Source organism: Corapipo altera, unplaced genomic scaffold (genome assembly GCF_003945725.1).
Source record: "Corapipo altera isolate COAL_440 unplaced genomic scaffold, ASM394572v1 60818, whole genome shotgun sequence".
NCBI classification, from domain to species: Eukaryota; Metazoa; Chordata; class Aves; order Passeriformes; family Pipridae; genus Corapipo; species Corapipo altera.
Genome location: NW_020885055.1, coordinates 129569 through 146505, shown reverse-complemented (window position 1 = coordinate 146505; position 16937 = coordinate 129569). Strand labels below are relative to the sequence as shown.

At 44.8% G+C, this 16937-nt stretch overlaps 1 protein-coding gene across 2 annotated transcripts in view; it reads right to left on the bottom strand.

Moving 5' to 3' along the window:
- Positions 1 to 13110: 13110 nt before the first annotated feature.
- The window catches only part of LOC113959685 (mothers against decapentaplegic homolog 2-like), a 53411-nt gene continuing 49584 nt past the window's right edge, over positions 13111 to 16937 (bottom strand). Inside the window, exon 10 of one of the 2 annotated variants that reach the window (XM_027668880.1) lies at positions 13111 to 13384. In XM_027668880.1, coding sequence (XP_027524681.1) covers positions 13261 to 13384 — 124 coding nt within the window. In that variant the 3' untranslated portion in view covers positions 13111 to 13260. The remainder of the gene's footprint in view (positions 13385 to 16937) is intronic. The other variant, XM_027668881.1, reaches the window with a different exon arrangement.

The following is a 16937-nucleotide window of genomic DNA, read 5'->3' as shown; positions in this document are numbered from 1 at the left end:
GGGGTGGGGGGGGGGGGGGGGGGGGGGGGGGGGGGGGGGTTTTTTGGTGGTGGGGGGAGGACCGACACTCCGCAGGACTATATTTCCGTTTGTCGGGAGGGACGGGGGCTTCCACCAATGCCGGGCTACACCTGGCCGGGCCGCTGCCACCGGAGTTGCAGGGGGGCCGGCAGGACCCCAGCAGCAAATTGCAGCAGGCAGAGGGAAAAAAAAAAGGAGAGAGATAAAAAGCAGCTTCTGGTCGTTTTTTGTTTTCCTGGACGTTTTTCTCCCCCTCCTCTCTCCGGAGGTGGAGGAGTTGGGCAGCAGGAACTGTAGGGAATCAAGAGAAAAAAACCCAGACGGCTCTGGCCACTCTCTCTCTCTCCACTCCTTGGGGGAAGGCAGGGCGAGCTGTAACAGCAGCAGAGGTCTGCAGTGATAAGAAAGACAGAGAAAAAAAAGTAAAAAAAAGGGGGAAGGCAGATACCTAAGCTGTGTTTGAGACTCTTTTGTAGTAGGTTCGTGGTAATGTTTGTCAAGGTGGCATGGCTGATGGCGTCTGATCCCTGGAATCCAGCAGCACCCAGGAGCTGGTTTCCCCTCTGAAGGTGCAGAGCAGCAGGGCCTCCTCCAGACCCAACTGTGCCTTCCAGAAAGGCTAGATTTTTAGGAGCAAGCTCTGTAAAGAGTAGCCAATTAGAGACTTCAATGAATTAACTTTTAATTAGCTTAAGCACTGCTTGGGATGCAGTCAAGGAGCTTTGTTTTTTCATGATAGTTGTGAAAAATCAGTTGCTTTGACTCTTCTGTATGTTGTGAATTAACCTGCATGGGGCCAGTGACACTTTGTCCCCTGAGGGTGTTAGGAGATATGGAGTTTAATGGCCCTGGTGGAGGCGGTGAAACAGCAGCTGCCAGCCTCAAAGTCATTGTGAGTTTAGGTTCTTGGATGTTTGGCATGAAATTAATAAACCATAGCAATTTCAGTTCACATGGTGGTCATTCAAGTCACGCAGTGGGCATGTGTGGGCTGGGGTCATAAACAGAAAAATGAAACGTGTCTCAAGATTTATGATTCCTAAGAATCCTCACCAACCCAGAACATGGTCAGATTCCTTGAAAGTATAACTGTTAAAACCAAGGAAAAGAAAATAAAAACAAGAGAAGAGAAAGAACAAGAACAGAACAAAACCTTAACTTGATAAAACTATACTTTTGTAACGAGGACAGGCAATATGACACCCCAAGTAGATATTAAGTTGGTAGTGTGGGAAGGGGGGGTTTGCTTGTGTTTTGTCTCCCACAGGACCCTGCTGGCTTCCAGCATGTTTGATGAAACCTTATCATGATATGACCTGAGCCAGTTCTGCAAATGCAGAGGCTGGCTATCAAGAACTCTGGACAGAAATCAGTGAATGCTGAGCAGCACAAGACCAGCCTGAATGTCACATGGAAGGAAACATATCCTAAATATGATTCATTGTGTCTACTAACTTTTACTAACTGGTGTAATGACTCAGTTATCGTGTACCTGTCTCTTGTGTGTCTTCTTGTCCACCCCTGATGTTGTGATTCGTGTAATGAACAATGCCTTTCAGGTGATCCTTGTTTGTCATTTGTGGTTCTCAGTGAGCCTGGCCAGGGGCTGGGAGGATGCAGCTACCACAGCCATGACTACTCCTGCATTAGCCTATTCAGTGCAGGCCATGTATCTTGAATAACAAAATGGATTGGTTATTCTTTTTCGCATAGCAGGTCTCGTGTCCCGACGGATTCCTGGATCTACTATTCCAGAAATAAGAAAGTCTATGTTTCTTATATGAGTTGCACCAACAATCTGTATGTTTTGTTTTGTATTACTGGTAAGCAACAATCAGAATTGGAATATTATTCCTGAACTGTGTGCTGCCAAGTTGTTCTGGCAGCAGTGTTAGGTAAAGGCTAGAGCTAAGCCCCGACTTCAAGATGTGAAGGAAATATGTGATGCTGTGTGCAGAGTGACTGCAATTGAGCTTGGTTTTGTCTCCTGGGATGGGGCAGACGTGTCACTAAGGGGGGAAAGAAGACAATGGAAAACTATAGAACTTGTAAAATCCTGAGGCGCTGTATAGAGCGATCCATTTCTGTGCTGTTCATGTCACACCAGCGATGTTTGCGAAGATCAGGCAGAACAGTGTGGTTTGGAGATTCTAAATCAGACACTGATCATTTTGCAGTGCTCATATTTGTATGTGTTTTGTCCCAGTAGTGTTACAGCAGGTGGCAAGAATTATTTGGAATCAGCATATGACAGAAACCTTTTGGCTTATGAGTCTACACAAGAATATATGTGATTGTGAAATAACAACATGTGAGGTGCTGGGCCTCGCAGAAGAAAAGTCCTATGTTGAAAGGCTGGTTGGCAAGACTGCAAATCATGGCTAGGCTTCGCAAACGAAGATTTGGGAAGGGCTCTACCCACATTTGTTACGAGCACATTGGTGGCTAAAAAGGCCAATATGCGATAGACACGTCCAGTTGCAAAAGGCACAGCAGAAAGACTCCTTAGGTGGTATATTCTGCAAGACACTATTCTTTCTGCATTGTCTTTTCTCCTCAAGAGTGATCCTGCGTGCTTTCTCAAAAACATCAGCAGCATTAAAGATAGTGTGTCTCCAGACCTGATTGGAGGCCAGAGTAGACCAGTTATGTTGATCAATATGGCCAAGGTTGAGATGTTGTTTCAGGGAGTCCTTGTATCTTCTCTTTGGGGCTCCTCTCTTGTGGCAGCCAGTGGCAAGTTCACCATAAAGCATGATCTTAGGGAGGCGGTGGTCCTTCATCCTTGAGACGTGTCCTGCCCAACACAACTGTGTTCTCAGCAACATGGCCTCAATACTTGTGACTACTGCTTGTTCTAGAACAGATGTATTAGTCGCATAATCTGACCAGTGAATGTTTAGGATTGTATGGAGGCAGCGTTGATGGAAGCATTCTAGGAGTCACAGGTGGTGGCGGTAGATGACCCATGATTCAGATCCATATAAGAGAGTAGACAGCATGATGGCTCTATAAACACAGATCTTTGTACTTTTCTTCAAGTGTTTATTTCGACAGTCTTTTATGGAGTTTTCCGAAAGAAATATTTGCCTTTGCTCTAGACACTTAATGTAAGAATCCAGGAACTTCGTTTATTGTAGATTGACAGCAGCTTAATATACACTCTATAATAGGTTCATGAATATTACAGGGATTAGGCTCATTATTGGTCTACAGTTAGGTGGTGATATCATTTTAACTGCCTTCCATTGTTTACACAGGTGGCTCGTTAAGTATCTTTGTTTTGGTAATGCCAAGCTCCTGTTTTTCAGCTCAATTTAGAATACCCAAGGACATTACCGCTTTCTCACGGCCCTGCTGTCTGAGACTTTCTCATGGGCCTAGTCAGGCTGCGTCTTATACTTTAGCAGCTCATCCATGGCCTTAGCCATGTTCATATGTCCTCGCATTTCTAACCAATCCTCTATACTGACCTACTGTCTATCTCTCCATCAATCTTACCATCCGAGGAGATGAGGCTACATAAGTGTCCTAGTTAGAACAGCTGGGACCGATTCATCACTGGATGGGTGTAGCCCAAACCTGTGTATTCTATAGCCTTCCATGCCATTTCCCAGAAACTGTTGTCAGTAGAGGCCTGCGAGGTGGGGGGATGTTCCTGTCCTCATGCCCTTTTATGGAATTCCCTACTCTGAGGGAAGGACTGAACATCCTTTTATGGAATTCCCCGCTCTGAGGGAAGGACTGAGCATTCCTGCCTGAGCTGGAGAATATATAAACCTGGAGTTTCAGAACCTTTCCAGCACTCGTGGGATCCAGGGGAGGACTGCAGCTCACCGCTCTCAGCTAGACTGCAGCTCACCGCTCTCAGCCGGACTGAGACCACCACCCTCGGCTGGACTGCAATCACCACTTTTGGTCGGACTGCAGCAGCTCTCCCACCGGCAGGTTTTTCCCCTCTCCCTTTGCTTTGGACTCGGGGGGGGGGGGGGGGCAGGGAGCACTGCTTTGTTTGTGCCCTGGGGTGCTGGGTTGTACATTTGGGCTCTGTGGGTTAGGACCGGTTGCTTGTCTGTGTGGTCGTATTACTGTATTATTTTCTTAAATTGTTATTCTGACTTGTAATCTCTGTTTTGAGTTGGGTTGGTTTCCCCGTTGGTTAACTTTTAAACCAGCACACTAAGTAATTAAACTGCTGGACTGATTTGACCTCTGATTCGTCAATGGTGATATGGGGATGATAGAAGACTTCCTGAGGTGCAGGTTGATAGAGAACTTCTGTCTTCTTTAAACTGACTTCCAGCCCAAAAAGCTCAGCAGTGTCTGCAAAGCAGGACGTTAAACGCTGCAGAGCTGCTTCTGTGTGAGTGACAAGGGTGGCGTTCTCAGCATAAAGCAGTTCCCGGACGAGATGATTTAAGGTCTTAGTATGGGCCTTCAGTCGCCTTGGGTTGAATAGGCTTCCATCAGTATGATATCGAATGTAGATACTGCCCTGATCATCAAGGTCTGCCGTAGCCCTTTGGAGCATCATGCTGAAAAAGATTGTGAATAGGGTTGGTGCAAGAACGCAACCTTGTTTCACACCACTGGTTATTAGAAAGGGCTCAGAAAGAGCATCGTCATATCTGACTAGACCATGCTGATCCTCATGGAGTGAGATGATCATTTTAAGGAACTTGGAGGGACAACCTAAACGTTCCAAAATCTGCCATAGACCTTTTCTGCTCACAGTATTGAAAGCCTTGGTGAGGTCAACAAAGGTTACATAGAGACCTTTGTTCTGTTCCCTACAATTCTCTTGCAGTTGTCTGAGAACAAACACCATGTCTGTGGTACTCCTTTTGGCTCTGAAACCACATTGGCTTTCAGGTAGAATTCCTACGGCTATAGCGGGTATTAGTCTGTTCCCAGGATTCTGCCAACAATGGAGAGCAGAGTAATACCACGGTAATTTGAACAGTCTGATTTAACTCCTTTCTTCTTATACAAGGTGATGATGACTGCATCACGAAGGTCTGATGGTAGTTCGCCTAGTTTCCAACAGCGCACCACAAACTCGTGAAATTTATCATGGAGTGCATGGCCCCCATGTTTCCAGACTTCAGGCAGAATTCCATCAACCCCAACTGCCTTGCCAATTTTCACCTGCTGTATGGCCTTGAGGGTTTCTCCCGAAGCGGGGGCAATGTCCAATTCATTCTTCACCGGTTGCTGTGTGATGGACTGAATAGCTGAGTCTTGAACTACATGACTAGTACTGAAAAGAGTCTGAAAGTGTTCAGACCATTGATTCAGATTGGAGGTTTTATCTGTCAGAAGCATTTGCCCATCAGTGCTGAGTAGAGGGCTTTGGACCTGGTATGTAGGCCCGTATGATGTTTTCAGGGCCTCATAGAATCCTCTGTGATCACCCGTATCTGCGCATAATTGAGTTTTTTCAGCTAGATCGATCCACCACTTGTTCTGGATGTCACGGAGTTTTTGTTGGAGCTTGCTGCATGCAAGACACAAGGCTCTTTTTCTTACATGACAGGATGGCAGTGCAAGGTGTGCTTGGTGAGCAGATCTCTTCTTCCTCAACACATCCTGGATCTCTTGATTGTTTCATCAAACCAGTCCTTGTTCTTCTTGAAGGAGAACCCTAAGGATTCTACAGAGGACTGCAGGATGCTGTTTTTGATATGATGCCAAAGTGTTTCAGGAGAGGCATCTGTAGAATCTATGGAATGGTTTTCGAGCCTAGTTTGAAGATTTGCCTGGAATCTGTCTCTCACTGTGACTGATTGGAGATTGTTAACTTGGAGTGTCCTCCTTGGGATACTGCCCCATTTTAGGTTTGAACTTAAGATTGAAGTTAAGTTTACAGCGCACAAGTCGATGGTCTGTTTGGCATTCTGCACTAGGCATCACGCGGGTATGGTGGACATCGCGGACATCTCTCCGTCACACCAAGACATAATCGATGAGGTGGCAATGCTTAGATCTGGAATGCATCCAGGTTGTCTTCAGACTATTTTTCTGCTGAAAGATAGTATTAGTGATGGTGAACTGTTGCTCCGCACAGAATTCTAGCAGAAGTTGACCATTATCATTGCAGTTTCCAACACCATGCTTGCGTAATATTCCTTTCCAGGCTTCAAAGTTCTTTCCTGCTCTGGCATTGAAATCACCAAGGATAATGATCTTATCATCTGCGGGAACCTTTTGGGTAAGGCAGCGCAGGTCAGTATAAAATTTATCTTTTTTGGCAGGGTCGGTTTGGAGAGTTGGGGCATATATACTAAAGAGGACAACATGTTGCTTTTTGTGTTGTGGAAGGCGTAGGGAGATAATGCGGTCAGAATGACCTGTCGTCAGGTTTTCGAATTTAGGAACAATAGAGTTTTTAATCATGAAGCCAGTTCCTGAGAGATGCCTTTAATTTCTGGGTTTACCTGACCAAAAGAGTGTGTAACCGGCACCACGTTCTCTAAGGCTGCCTTCCTCATGGAGACAAACTTCACTGAGAGCAGCAATGTCAATGTTGAGACATGATAGTTCCTGGGCAATTAGGGCAGAACAATGCTCAGGACGTCCACTATCTGCAGTATCAAACATGGTTCTTATGTTCCAGCATGCGAGAGTCAATTTGGGTACACCTTTGGAGGCAGGTGTATGCCTTTGTCTTTTGATCTTTGTGTGACCGCATTAGTAGAAGATGCCCGTTGGCTGCGGTTAACCAACCGGGTGAAGGGGGAGATGAGCTTTGTTTAGGCCACCTTTTCTAGGCCCCTCTCCAAGTGGAGCAAGCAGTGCTGTCCTTGGAAAGGTTGCTTGGTCGTTCAGGGTGCTGCCCAAAGAGACTGTCATCTCCGATCAATCTCTAATGACCAATGTCCTGAACCGCCTGCATGCAGGGTTGGGTCTGCGGCTTCCAGTGCACCTTTCACCTGCTGTTTCGACCCTCGCCTGTCGCTACAGGGCTTTACAAATGTGGATATCACCTTCGAGCCTGCGCAATGGTTTTTTTAGGTGAGATGTAGCATGCGCAGAACTGGACCCACCCTTTAATCCTAAGGTTCATCTGCCAGGGCCGAACGAGCTTGGATGGTGGCAGTGAGGTCCTCAGGACGAAGGCTTAATTAGAGCATCCTTCTCTTAGATGGATGGCCTTACAGGGCTAAACGAGCTCCATCTGCCCGGGTTTGGAATTAGAGTTGTCCTTCTCTTAGGATGACTGTCAGAAGGCTAGCGAGCTCATCCTGCCCATGGACATATTTTATCTGACCCTATGGTTTTGACCTGTCTGGCATGGGCGACCCTACTGAAGGGATGTACCATCGCCAGTGTAGCTCGTAACTGCATAGGGGTACACAGGCTTCTATCCCATTAAGATGGTTAGGGCAAGCCTTTCACTCCTTGCTTTTCTGCCACCCATCTATATTCAATCCCAAGGAAATACCCAGGAACATCCCTTTGTCCTGACCACCCTTTCAGGATGCAACAAATATATCCAGCACATACCGAACCTGGACAGTACTCGCAGGTGAGCCAAAACCAAACCGTTCCCTCCCCCGTACCCAACTGGGGATCAGGTACCTCTCAAGGCCCCAGCCCGACCGAGACCCCCAACCCCCCAGAAGAACCCACTATCCCTCTGACCTTATCCTCCCCCCACCATGTTACTACATATCTTCCCACACACTGTTCACTTGCGACACTTCATACAGGGCTGCCTCGCCCACCCTCCCGTCAACCTGAGGACCCCCATGGCCTGCCCGACACCCTTCCCCTCCCCCAAACAGGACCGGTAAACCTCTGTGTGCTCCCAAGGTCCTCCTCTCCTCTCCCACGAGGGCGCAAATCACACCGGTGAAGCTCCCCCTCTCCTTTCCCCTGCCGGGGGCAACCCCGCGTGGATCTGGGGGCGGCCCCGACTGCAAATGAAGGACTGATGTTTGTGGACCTCCCTATGGGCTCGGGCTCGCATCATGCCTGCAATTTTCTTGTGATGAACTGGTAACATTCTAGTTAAGTGCAGAAATGGTTTTAATGGATAAAAAAGAAAAAAAGAAAAAAAATTTTTTTATAGCATGGAGGCAAGAGATAACCTGTACTACCACTCCACGAGGTGGAGGGGGATTGACTGCAGTCAGGGGCAAACTGTGGCAGGACGGTTTGCCCCCGATAAGGCCTGGAATCTGTACAGAGAGTGCAAACTTTCTGTGGGAGAGGTTGGTGAGACCAGGATGTTGTCTGGTGTTGCATCAAACTCCAGATATACATTGCCTGTGATGGCTCCTAATAGACCCATAAATTTGTGACTGGCAGTCAATCACTTCATACTATAAAAGATGAATCCAAATTATAAAATTTCTGAAATGCGAAGTGCTGTTGTACAAGACTTTATATTTTACAGAAATTCCTGAGATTCATCGCGTTGTCTGAGCCCATATGATTGGACACACCTGTTCATCTATCCAAGCTTGGGAACTAGGTCTACCAACTGGGAAAAGATTATCTCAAGTACTGTTGACTCCAAGTAAATGATCATGGTAACCCACTTGGATCTCCTCACTGGGGATGCACATGATTATATTATTGTCTTTATTTTTTGCTGTTACTCAATTGTTATGTTGTTTACATTTTTGGAGATGACACTTCGTCAATATGCTGTTCAAGTCATTCACCAGTGTCATGGTCCAACCGCAGACCATGCGGTGGAATGTATCAGGGGTTAATTATGCTGATATTTTTGATCTGTGTTTGACCCAGCCACCTGTAAAAGTTTTGTTCTTTCCCTGCCAAGTTATAAGAAAACAAACACTGATAAATGGGTACTTCGTCCTTGGAGAGAGAGCTTCTTGTATAAACTGTTTCAACTGGTGTTCTGTGATTGGCTCATCGTCTGTCAAGGACATTTGAAGGAGAAACCGAAGAGGAGTTGATGAAGTAACGCCCCCAGATTCAATTAGAAAAGACCTCCGAAGCATACTGCGCATGTGGAAGGGAAATTCCAAAGTACTCATGCATGCGCTGAAGGGATGCACACCCAAGGGGGTGGGACTGAGAACCTCTGGTGGGGCGGTGCTGGCCACACCTGCCTAGGCAGACGTAATCAGTTAATTGTATAAAAGCAGATAGCTCTTATTTGGAGGGTAGCAAGCTTCACATCAAGGACAATGTTGCCTTTTGGCGGGAACGCCTGCCAATTTGTGAGCCTACTCTGTCCGGGAATGCAACTCCTGCTATGGGTTACTATAGGCATTCTGGGATGGTAAGATAGCTTTATATGCAACAGCTAGGTGACTGGGGAGGTTGTACTGAAGGCTTATTTGTCTCCTCCTTCCTCTCTTTTGGGTTTATTCGCTTTGTTGGCCACCTCTTTTTGTTGGCCCACTCTTTCAGTCTATGCTGCCGAGATGGCAACACAATCCTGACAGAGGTCACGTGCAGAGCAAGGTTGGGGGGAAGTACTAGTATGCGGAGTGGTGCTAGTGGCCCTAGTGGCATGGGGCGAGCAGTGGCAGTGGGTAATGGCGGCAGGCAATGGCAGCGATGGCAACTATGAGTGGCACTCTGAGGCGGTAGTGACAGGGCTCCAATTGGCAGGAAACAGTGGCTTTCGGGCAGAGGTGCTGGTGGCAGTGGTAACAAATGGGAGAACCCCCACTCGGCAGAGCTGGGATGCAGGGCAAGTCCGGGACGTGGGCCAGCAGCAAGGCAGACGGCGTGGGGGAGCCGGCAGCAAGGCAGGTCCACATGGGAGCTAGCAGCAAGGTAGGAGGCATGAGGCACAGGGGGGCCGGCAGAGAGGCAGGTCCAGGCGGTGAGCGACCAGTGACTGCCTCTGAACTATAGCCCCAGAAGCCAGAGAGAGACAGTTTTGATGGCTCCAGCAATTTTTATTCTTCCTAAGTTCTTGTGGCACTTCTCGTGGGGACCCTCACCCTTCCCTGCCCCCCTCCCCACATGGGGAAAGAGAGGGGAGGTGTCCCCTGAGTCCTTTAAAACCACACTGATGAAATGAAAAAATTCCACAAGAAAATCTTCTTCATTTAGCTAAACCATAACAACCACCGAGATAGGAAACATGCACTAAAGGAAGAGGGAAATACACAGAGAAGATGCTCTGCTATCAATTCTCACAATTTAAAGCCACAAGAGTCCAGGTATTTGACACTGTTCTCAAAGCCTCAGCCCTGGAACAATGTCAAAATGAAATCAGGTTTTAATTTGGAGGGGAAAGGTTCTGAAATCTCAGCTCAGTGCACCCAAGTTGCCAAAAGGCAACTCAAAAATAATTTTTACACCTGGATGTTTACATCAACTATCTGATTTTTGATTACTTGGCTTTGGCAATACTATGAAAATCAAGCTCAGACAGGGCTAGTGACAAGAGAGAGATCAGAACCCAGGTTCACAGAATCATAGTTCAAACTTAAGGCACCAGTTACATACAGAGTTTTTCCTGCTTCATGATACAGATAAGCAGCTGGCTACCCATACTTAAAGCATTTCCACTTGAGTACTCCCTGCTTGGTATTTTATTTTACAAAACAGCCTCATTGAAAAAAAATTCACTTTTCATTTGTACTTTGGACATCAGTACTTTGGCAGAAGAGAAGAGGGATGAAGTCGCATTCCTCACGTACCACAGACATTCCACATTAAGATGCTTGAGCAGGCACTGGTCATATTTTGAAGAGCAGAACAGCAGTGGGATAAGTCAGAAAAGCACTGGATTAAGAAACAGGAGTAGGTTAAAGTTACTCAAGAACTGACAAAGGCATTTAAATGAAATATAGGCAAGCAAATGTTTCAAATGCAGATAAATTCCCTTGTGCTGTGGCTGAAACAGCAATTCCAGGAGACAATATTTTAGTGGTACTAACAGAAGTTAAAAAAAAGTGACTTCTACACAGACTGAGATGGTCTTGCACACAAGCAGCACCACAGGTCCACAGATAACATCTGCAGTGTCCTTGTACACTCCTTGGAAGTGCACACCAAAAAGGGAGTACAGTCAAGGTTATTAATTACAATGCTCAAGGCAAAGTAAATATATTGTCATAACTGAAAGAACACATACAGAAATCCACGGTAAGGGGACTACAGAATTAGGTCACCCAACTGGTTCAAGTTGTAACCTGTTCATAAATGCAATGGGAGTCTTTCACCCAGACAAGTTGTTCTTATCTGTTTCACAGGTGAAAGTAAACATCTGAGCTAGTAGTATGCAATTTGATTGTGGTAGGAAAAAGCAACTGCTTTAATAAACTTGATATAGAGTAAAAGTCTGTATCACTAAACACACACAGATCCAGAACCTCCACAACAGCTATATGAGAAGTGATTTTAACATCTTAACTATACCTTTCCAGCCACAACATGCAGGACACTTGTGCCATTTATTTGGGTGGGTTAGAATGACTCCTAACCTTCAACAGAAAATATAGACAGCAATTAATAAAAAAACCCAACCATCATGAGAATTAAAAGTTTTATTAGTGTATTCACATATTAGGCAAATGCAACATGTATGAAGCTTATTTCTGAGGTTCACAAGTTCTACCAATACATTAGTCTAGTGGTAAAACTAGCATAAACTGGTAACTGCTTTGCCAATTTTTGAAAGGTGTCTGGCACACATTTTCAAGGCTTGATTTTTGGTATTGCTTTTATGTCCTAGTCATTATGGCATAAAAATATCCATCACAATCATCAATTCAGTCAACAGATTAAAAGCTGTAACACTGGCCATATTTTTGTTCTCAAAGCTATTACTAGTTGTACTTACAAAGTACAGTACTAGTGTAATGGATGAAACGATGGGAAAACAGACAAAGGCAATCCTGCTACTGCCACAATAACAGAAGAATGACAGTTAGATCACAAACTCGTTAGTAAGATGCATATTTTTCAAGTCAGAATAATCCTTCTATAGTTTCCCGATCCATCCCCAACCCAGGCTTATTTGTAGAATATATTTCAGAATATTTTCAATATGGTGCAGCTGTAGTGTCCAAGAGTTCACCATAACATGCACTGTCATGAAGAGCCTAGAAGTCCTCCTTTGCCAGTCATACCTCAGCAACCACTATCCTAAAGGTTTTGCAGAAGCAACTACTTTTAATAACAAGACCCATTATGACATAATGACTGTGTATGATCTGGTATGCAAGTAAGCTATACAAAGTCACGCAGATCAAAAATTTAAATTTTGTTACTGAAATATGTTAAGAAACTGCATCTATTTAAAACCTATACAAAAGAGTAGTTTACCTTGGGAAAGGATTTTTCAAGGTATTTGGCTCCAACCTAATGATTTTTAGTGACATCTGTTCAATGAAAAAATACAGATGTAAGGGGTAAGCCAATAACCTTGTGTACTTAATCCAGCATCCAATGTTACAGTAAATTCTCATTCCATGAGAAAAAACACTGATGGTTTGAGGTACAAAAAATGTCACAAATTACACAACTGTCAACAATACTTCTGGCACCAGATGCATCAACTCAGATGAGTAGGGAAAAGTATATTCCTAGTGTGATGGATACTCGGAATTTATAATATTAATTGATTTTAGACCCCATTAGGTATATAAAGTGTCTTGAGATTCATCTGTGAAATCTTAAAGACATTTCTTTCCCTTCCAATTAAGGGATTTTCTTTTTCTTTAAGAAGGCAGTAAAAAGATGAGCTTTTCTACAAAGAAAGTCTGCTTTTTATGTTTAGGACAACTCGAAAACCTGCTTATATAAAAAATATAAAAGAATAATGGAGTAGGGTCTTGGAATTTTATAAGAGATTTACCCCAATCAAAAAAATCCAAACAACTATTTATGGGAACTAAAATGTAGAACAGCACAATACTGTGATATTTGAGATCATGATACATTACCTGTACATTTACTTAGTTATTCATGTTATTGATAAACTATTAGGACACTCAATTATATACCCAATAAAAACACCATTAAGAGTCTTGAGAACAGTTCCATCTTCTTTCTGAAGAAGGCATTTCTATACACTAAATTTTCATCTAGTATCAGAGTACAGGAAACAGAATCCACAAGGTGCTTTAATTGATGAGACCTCAAGTGCTGTTTTTCTTTTTTTTTCTTTTTACAAAACATTTTTGGATGGTGAACAGTTCATGGGGACCACACACAAGTACTATGACAGATGAACTGTTATATTAAGTTTGTTGATTGGACTCGATGTTTAGCCCACTGGTAACAGAGGAAGGAGTTTTACGACATGCTGGAACAGCGTACTGAAGGGGAGCCCATCTGAGTTAATACTTTGTCCAACCATTGTAGAGGTCCATTCAGATGAAGTTCAATCCAGCAAGGAGTGCTTGTTACTGTTTGCCGCCTAGAAAATAAAGAATAGGGAAGTCAGAAAGCAGTTTTAGCTGCCATAAAGTTCTTCATCATATGATCAAATCTGTTTCCATCTATATCTCATATACAGAAAGATAAAAATCCACAACCATTACCGTAACTGTTACTAAACTTTTTTCAGACAGTCTTTGAAGAAAAAACTCCCCAAAATCTCCAAAACGTTCCACATCTGTAAAACATATCAATAATTACATGTTTGTCCATAATATGTTGAGAATATTCCTCTCTGGAGAATAAGAACTGCAGCCTTTGCTTCAAGTACCACACCAAGAGCCTTACTTCTAAAAAGAAATTCAAAAGATTGTCCAACCAATGTGGTGTTCCCGTCACAGAGAGCTGTGTGCAGCTGCATTGCAACCTTCAAAGAGTCTGCATGCATAAATGGGTTTGAATTTTGTAGACAACTACTGAGAAATACAGAATAGAAACCCTTGCCTCTGCACTATCAGCATGGCCAAACAGCACAATGCTACGATGATCATAAGGTCTAGTTTTTTTGGAGCAAATAGCAAGATAAATGTATAAGGAAACTGACAGATATTGTCAGAAACACTATGTCAAAACACAGTGTGTGTATATACTGTGCTAACTGATGCTATCTCAAAGAAACACTAAACTTTGTCTCCGATTTTCTGTAATCTTACACTTCTACATGTGTTTTGTACTGTAACATCCTCACACAAACAACTGAAGCAAAAATTTTGTTTCCTTTGTCTTCTATATAAATTTGCCTATATTTTTCACAATAGAAGTCCTTAATGAAACACCATAGAGTAAGTCTCACTAAAGCTGAAGGGCTGATAATCAAAAAAGCTTCATTCACTCTCCTATATATCCTTGTGCCCTAGTTAGAACAGCTGGGACCGATTCATCATTGGATGGGTGTAGCCCAAAACTGTGTATTCTATAGCCCTCCATGCCATTTCCCAGAAACTGTTGTCAGTAGAGGCCTGTGAGGTGGCCCCCCCCCATGCTCCTGTCCTCATGCCCTTTTGTGGAATTCCCTGACTGAGCACCCTCACGCCCTTTTATGGAATTCCCCACTCTGAGGGAAGGATTGAACATCCTTTTATGGAATTCCCCGCTCTGAGGGAGGGACTAAGCATTCCTGCCTGAGTTGGAGAATATATAAACCTGGAGTTTCAGAACCTTTTGCCACCACTCGTGGGATCCAGAGGAGGACTGCAGTTCACTGCTCTCAACCAGACTGCAGCTCACCGCTCTCAGCCGGACTGAGACCACCACCCTCAACTGAACCGCAATCACCACTTTGACCAGACTGCAGCAGCTCTCCCACCAGCAGGTTTTTCCCCTCTCCCTTTGCTTTGGACTCAGGGGGAGGTCCAGTGAGTACCGTTTGTTTGTGCCCTGGGGTACTGGGTTGTACATTTGGGCTTTGTGGGTTAGGGTCGGTTGCTTGTCCGTGTGGTCGTACTTATTGTATTATTTTATTAAATTGTGATTCTGATTTGTAATCTCTCTTTTGAGTTGGGTTGGTTTCCCCTGCTGGTAAACTTTTAAACCAGCACATTTTTTGGCGCCCAACGTGGGACAGAGAGAGAGAGAGAGAGAGAGAGAGAGAAGTCAGAATCACAATTTCATTTTAAGCATTTATATGTTTGGATACAGAAACTCCCTGATCACCATGTTGTTTGATGCATTCACATGGATGTTGTATCTGAGCATGTTCATATTTCCACAGATGGGGAACTATTTGCCTGTTTTGATGCTCTCTTTAAAACCAGGGAGAGGGATTCAAATTGCTTTATTAGTATACTATATTTATGTCATCATAACATCAGAAGCAATGAGTTTCATTGTAAATGTGTATTCAGTCCTGTTTGTCTGTCCTGGTTTGGGTTGCTACCTCTGGGGCCTCATTAAAAATCGCACCCAGCCCTTTGGGGGAACGGGGGGAATGGTTGTTTCCAGTCTCTAACCTCTTTCTTCCCCTTCAGACCTGCTACAACAGTTTTTGAAAATATTGAGTTCCCTTTTGATGTAAAGGATAGCATAATGCTATTGTTAGTGTTGCTTTGTCTGCTCTGTACTGTCTACACCATGTTTAGGGTCAGAACAGGGCCTTCTAGGGAGGTTGTTTGGACGCCTGCCCTGGGAGTGGATAATGCTGAGTGGCACGGGAAGTGGGAGGACATCGGTCAGTATTTGTAGAAGTTTTCTCCAAATTCACCCCTGAATAACTGCAGGATCCTGTTAGCATGATAAGACTGGTGAAGGGAAAATGCTCTGGCAGCTCCAGAGATGGTCAGCTCACAGCAACCTGCTGGGCCCTGGCCACTGCCTACCGGACACTACTTGACATGGTACAGCACTGTCAGGGGGAGGAGAGAAGGAGCAAATCCACAGGCACCACGTCCACCCAAACCACAGCTGAGTCAGAGGGAGAAAGAAATAAACCAACCAGCACCGTGTCCACACAAACCATCAAGGAGCCAGAAGAACAACCAAAACCAATAGCAGTCGCCCCTGTCCAGAAAAGGAAATCAAAGACTAAATCATTCCGTACAGCAAATGATGACGAAGAGGCAGGACCTTCACATCCACCGGAGGAGACAGAGCCAGAAATAATCACTCCGTCCCTATCCCTGGGTGAGCTACGTGAGCTCCGGAGAGAGTTCACACGACAGGCGAATGAGTCCATTCTGACCTGGTTGCTCCGAATCTGGGATGTCGCAGCTAATGATACAATTCTAGATGGGAGTGAAACCAGACAACTGGGATCCCTGTCTCGAGATGTAGTCATTGATCAGGGGATTGGAAGGAGGCAGGAAACTCTCAGCCTCTGGCGGCGACTGTTGTCCAGTGTGAGGGAGAGATACCTTTGTAAGGAGGACCTCCACGTACAGCAAGGACAGTGGAACACGATGGAACAAGGTATCCGGTGCTTAAGAGAATTAGTTGTACTGGAGATAATCTTTTCAGAGGATGAAAGATTCCCTAAAAGTCCAGATGGTGTACAGTGCACATCCCAGATGTGGTTGAAGTTTGCACGACTCGGGCCAGAAATGTATTCCCGCTACTTAGCAACGCTGCAATGGAGGGAGGGAGAGGACAAGGTGGGTGCATTGGTTAGTAAACTCAGGATTTATGAAGACACTGTCACCGCCCCATTACGAGTCCACGTCTCATCTGTGGAAACCAAACTGACTGAACATGTCCGAAGCCTGGAAGAGAAGGTTGAAGAGGAACACCAGAAGCTAAGAGAAGAAATTAAGGAAGGGATCTTCCATATCGCGCCAGGACAAACAAGAGTCTCTGCTATTAGGAGCCAGCGTCCCCCAGCTAAGGAGAGAGGGTACACTCCACCTGGCAATCTATGGTTTTCCTCCATGAGCACAGAGAAGATATGAGGAAGTGGGATGGGAAACCCACCTCTTCCTTAGCAGTCCGGGTACGTGAACTGAAAAGAGGAACAAGTACCACAAGGAACTCTTCAAGGGTAAATGCTGCTCCAGTCTCTCGTGGGCAAGACTCCAGACGGTACAGGAATGATGATACGTCTG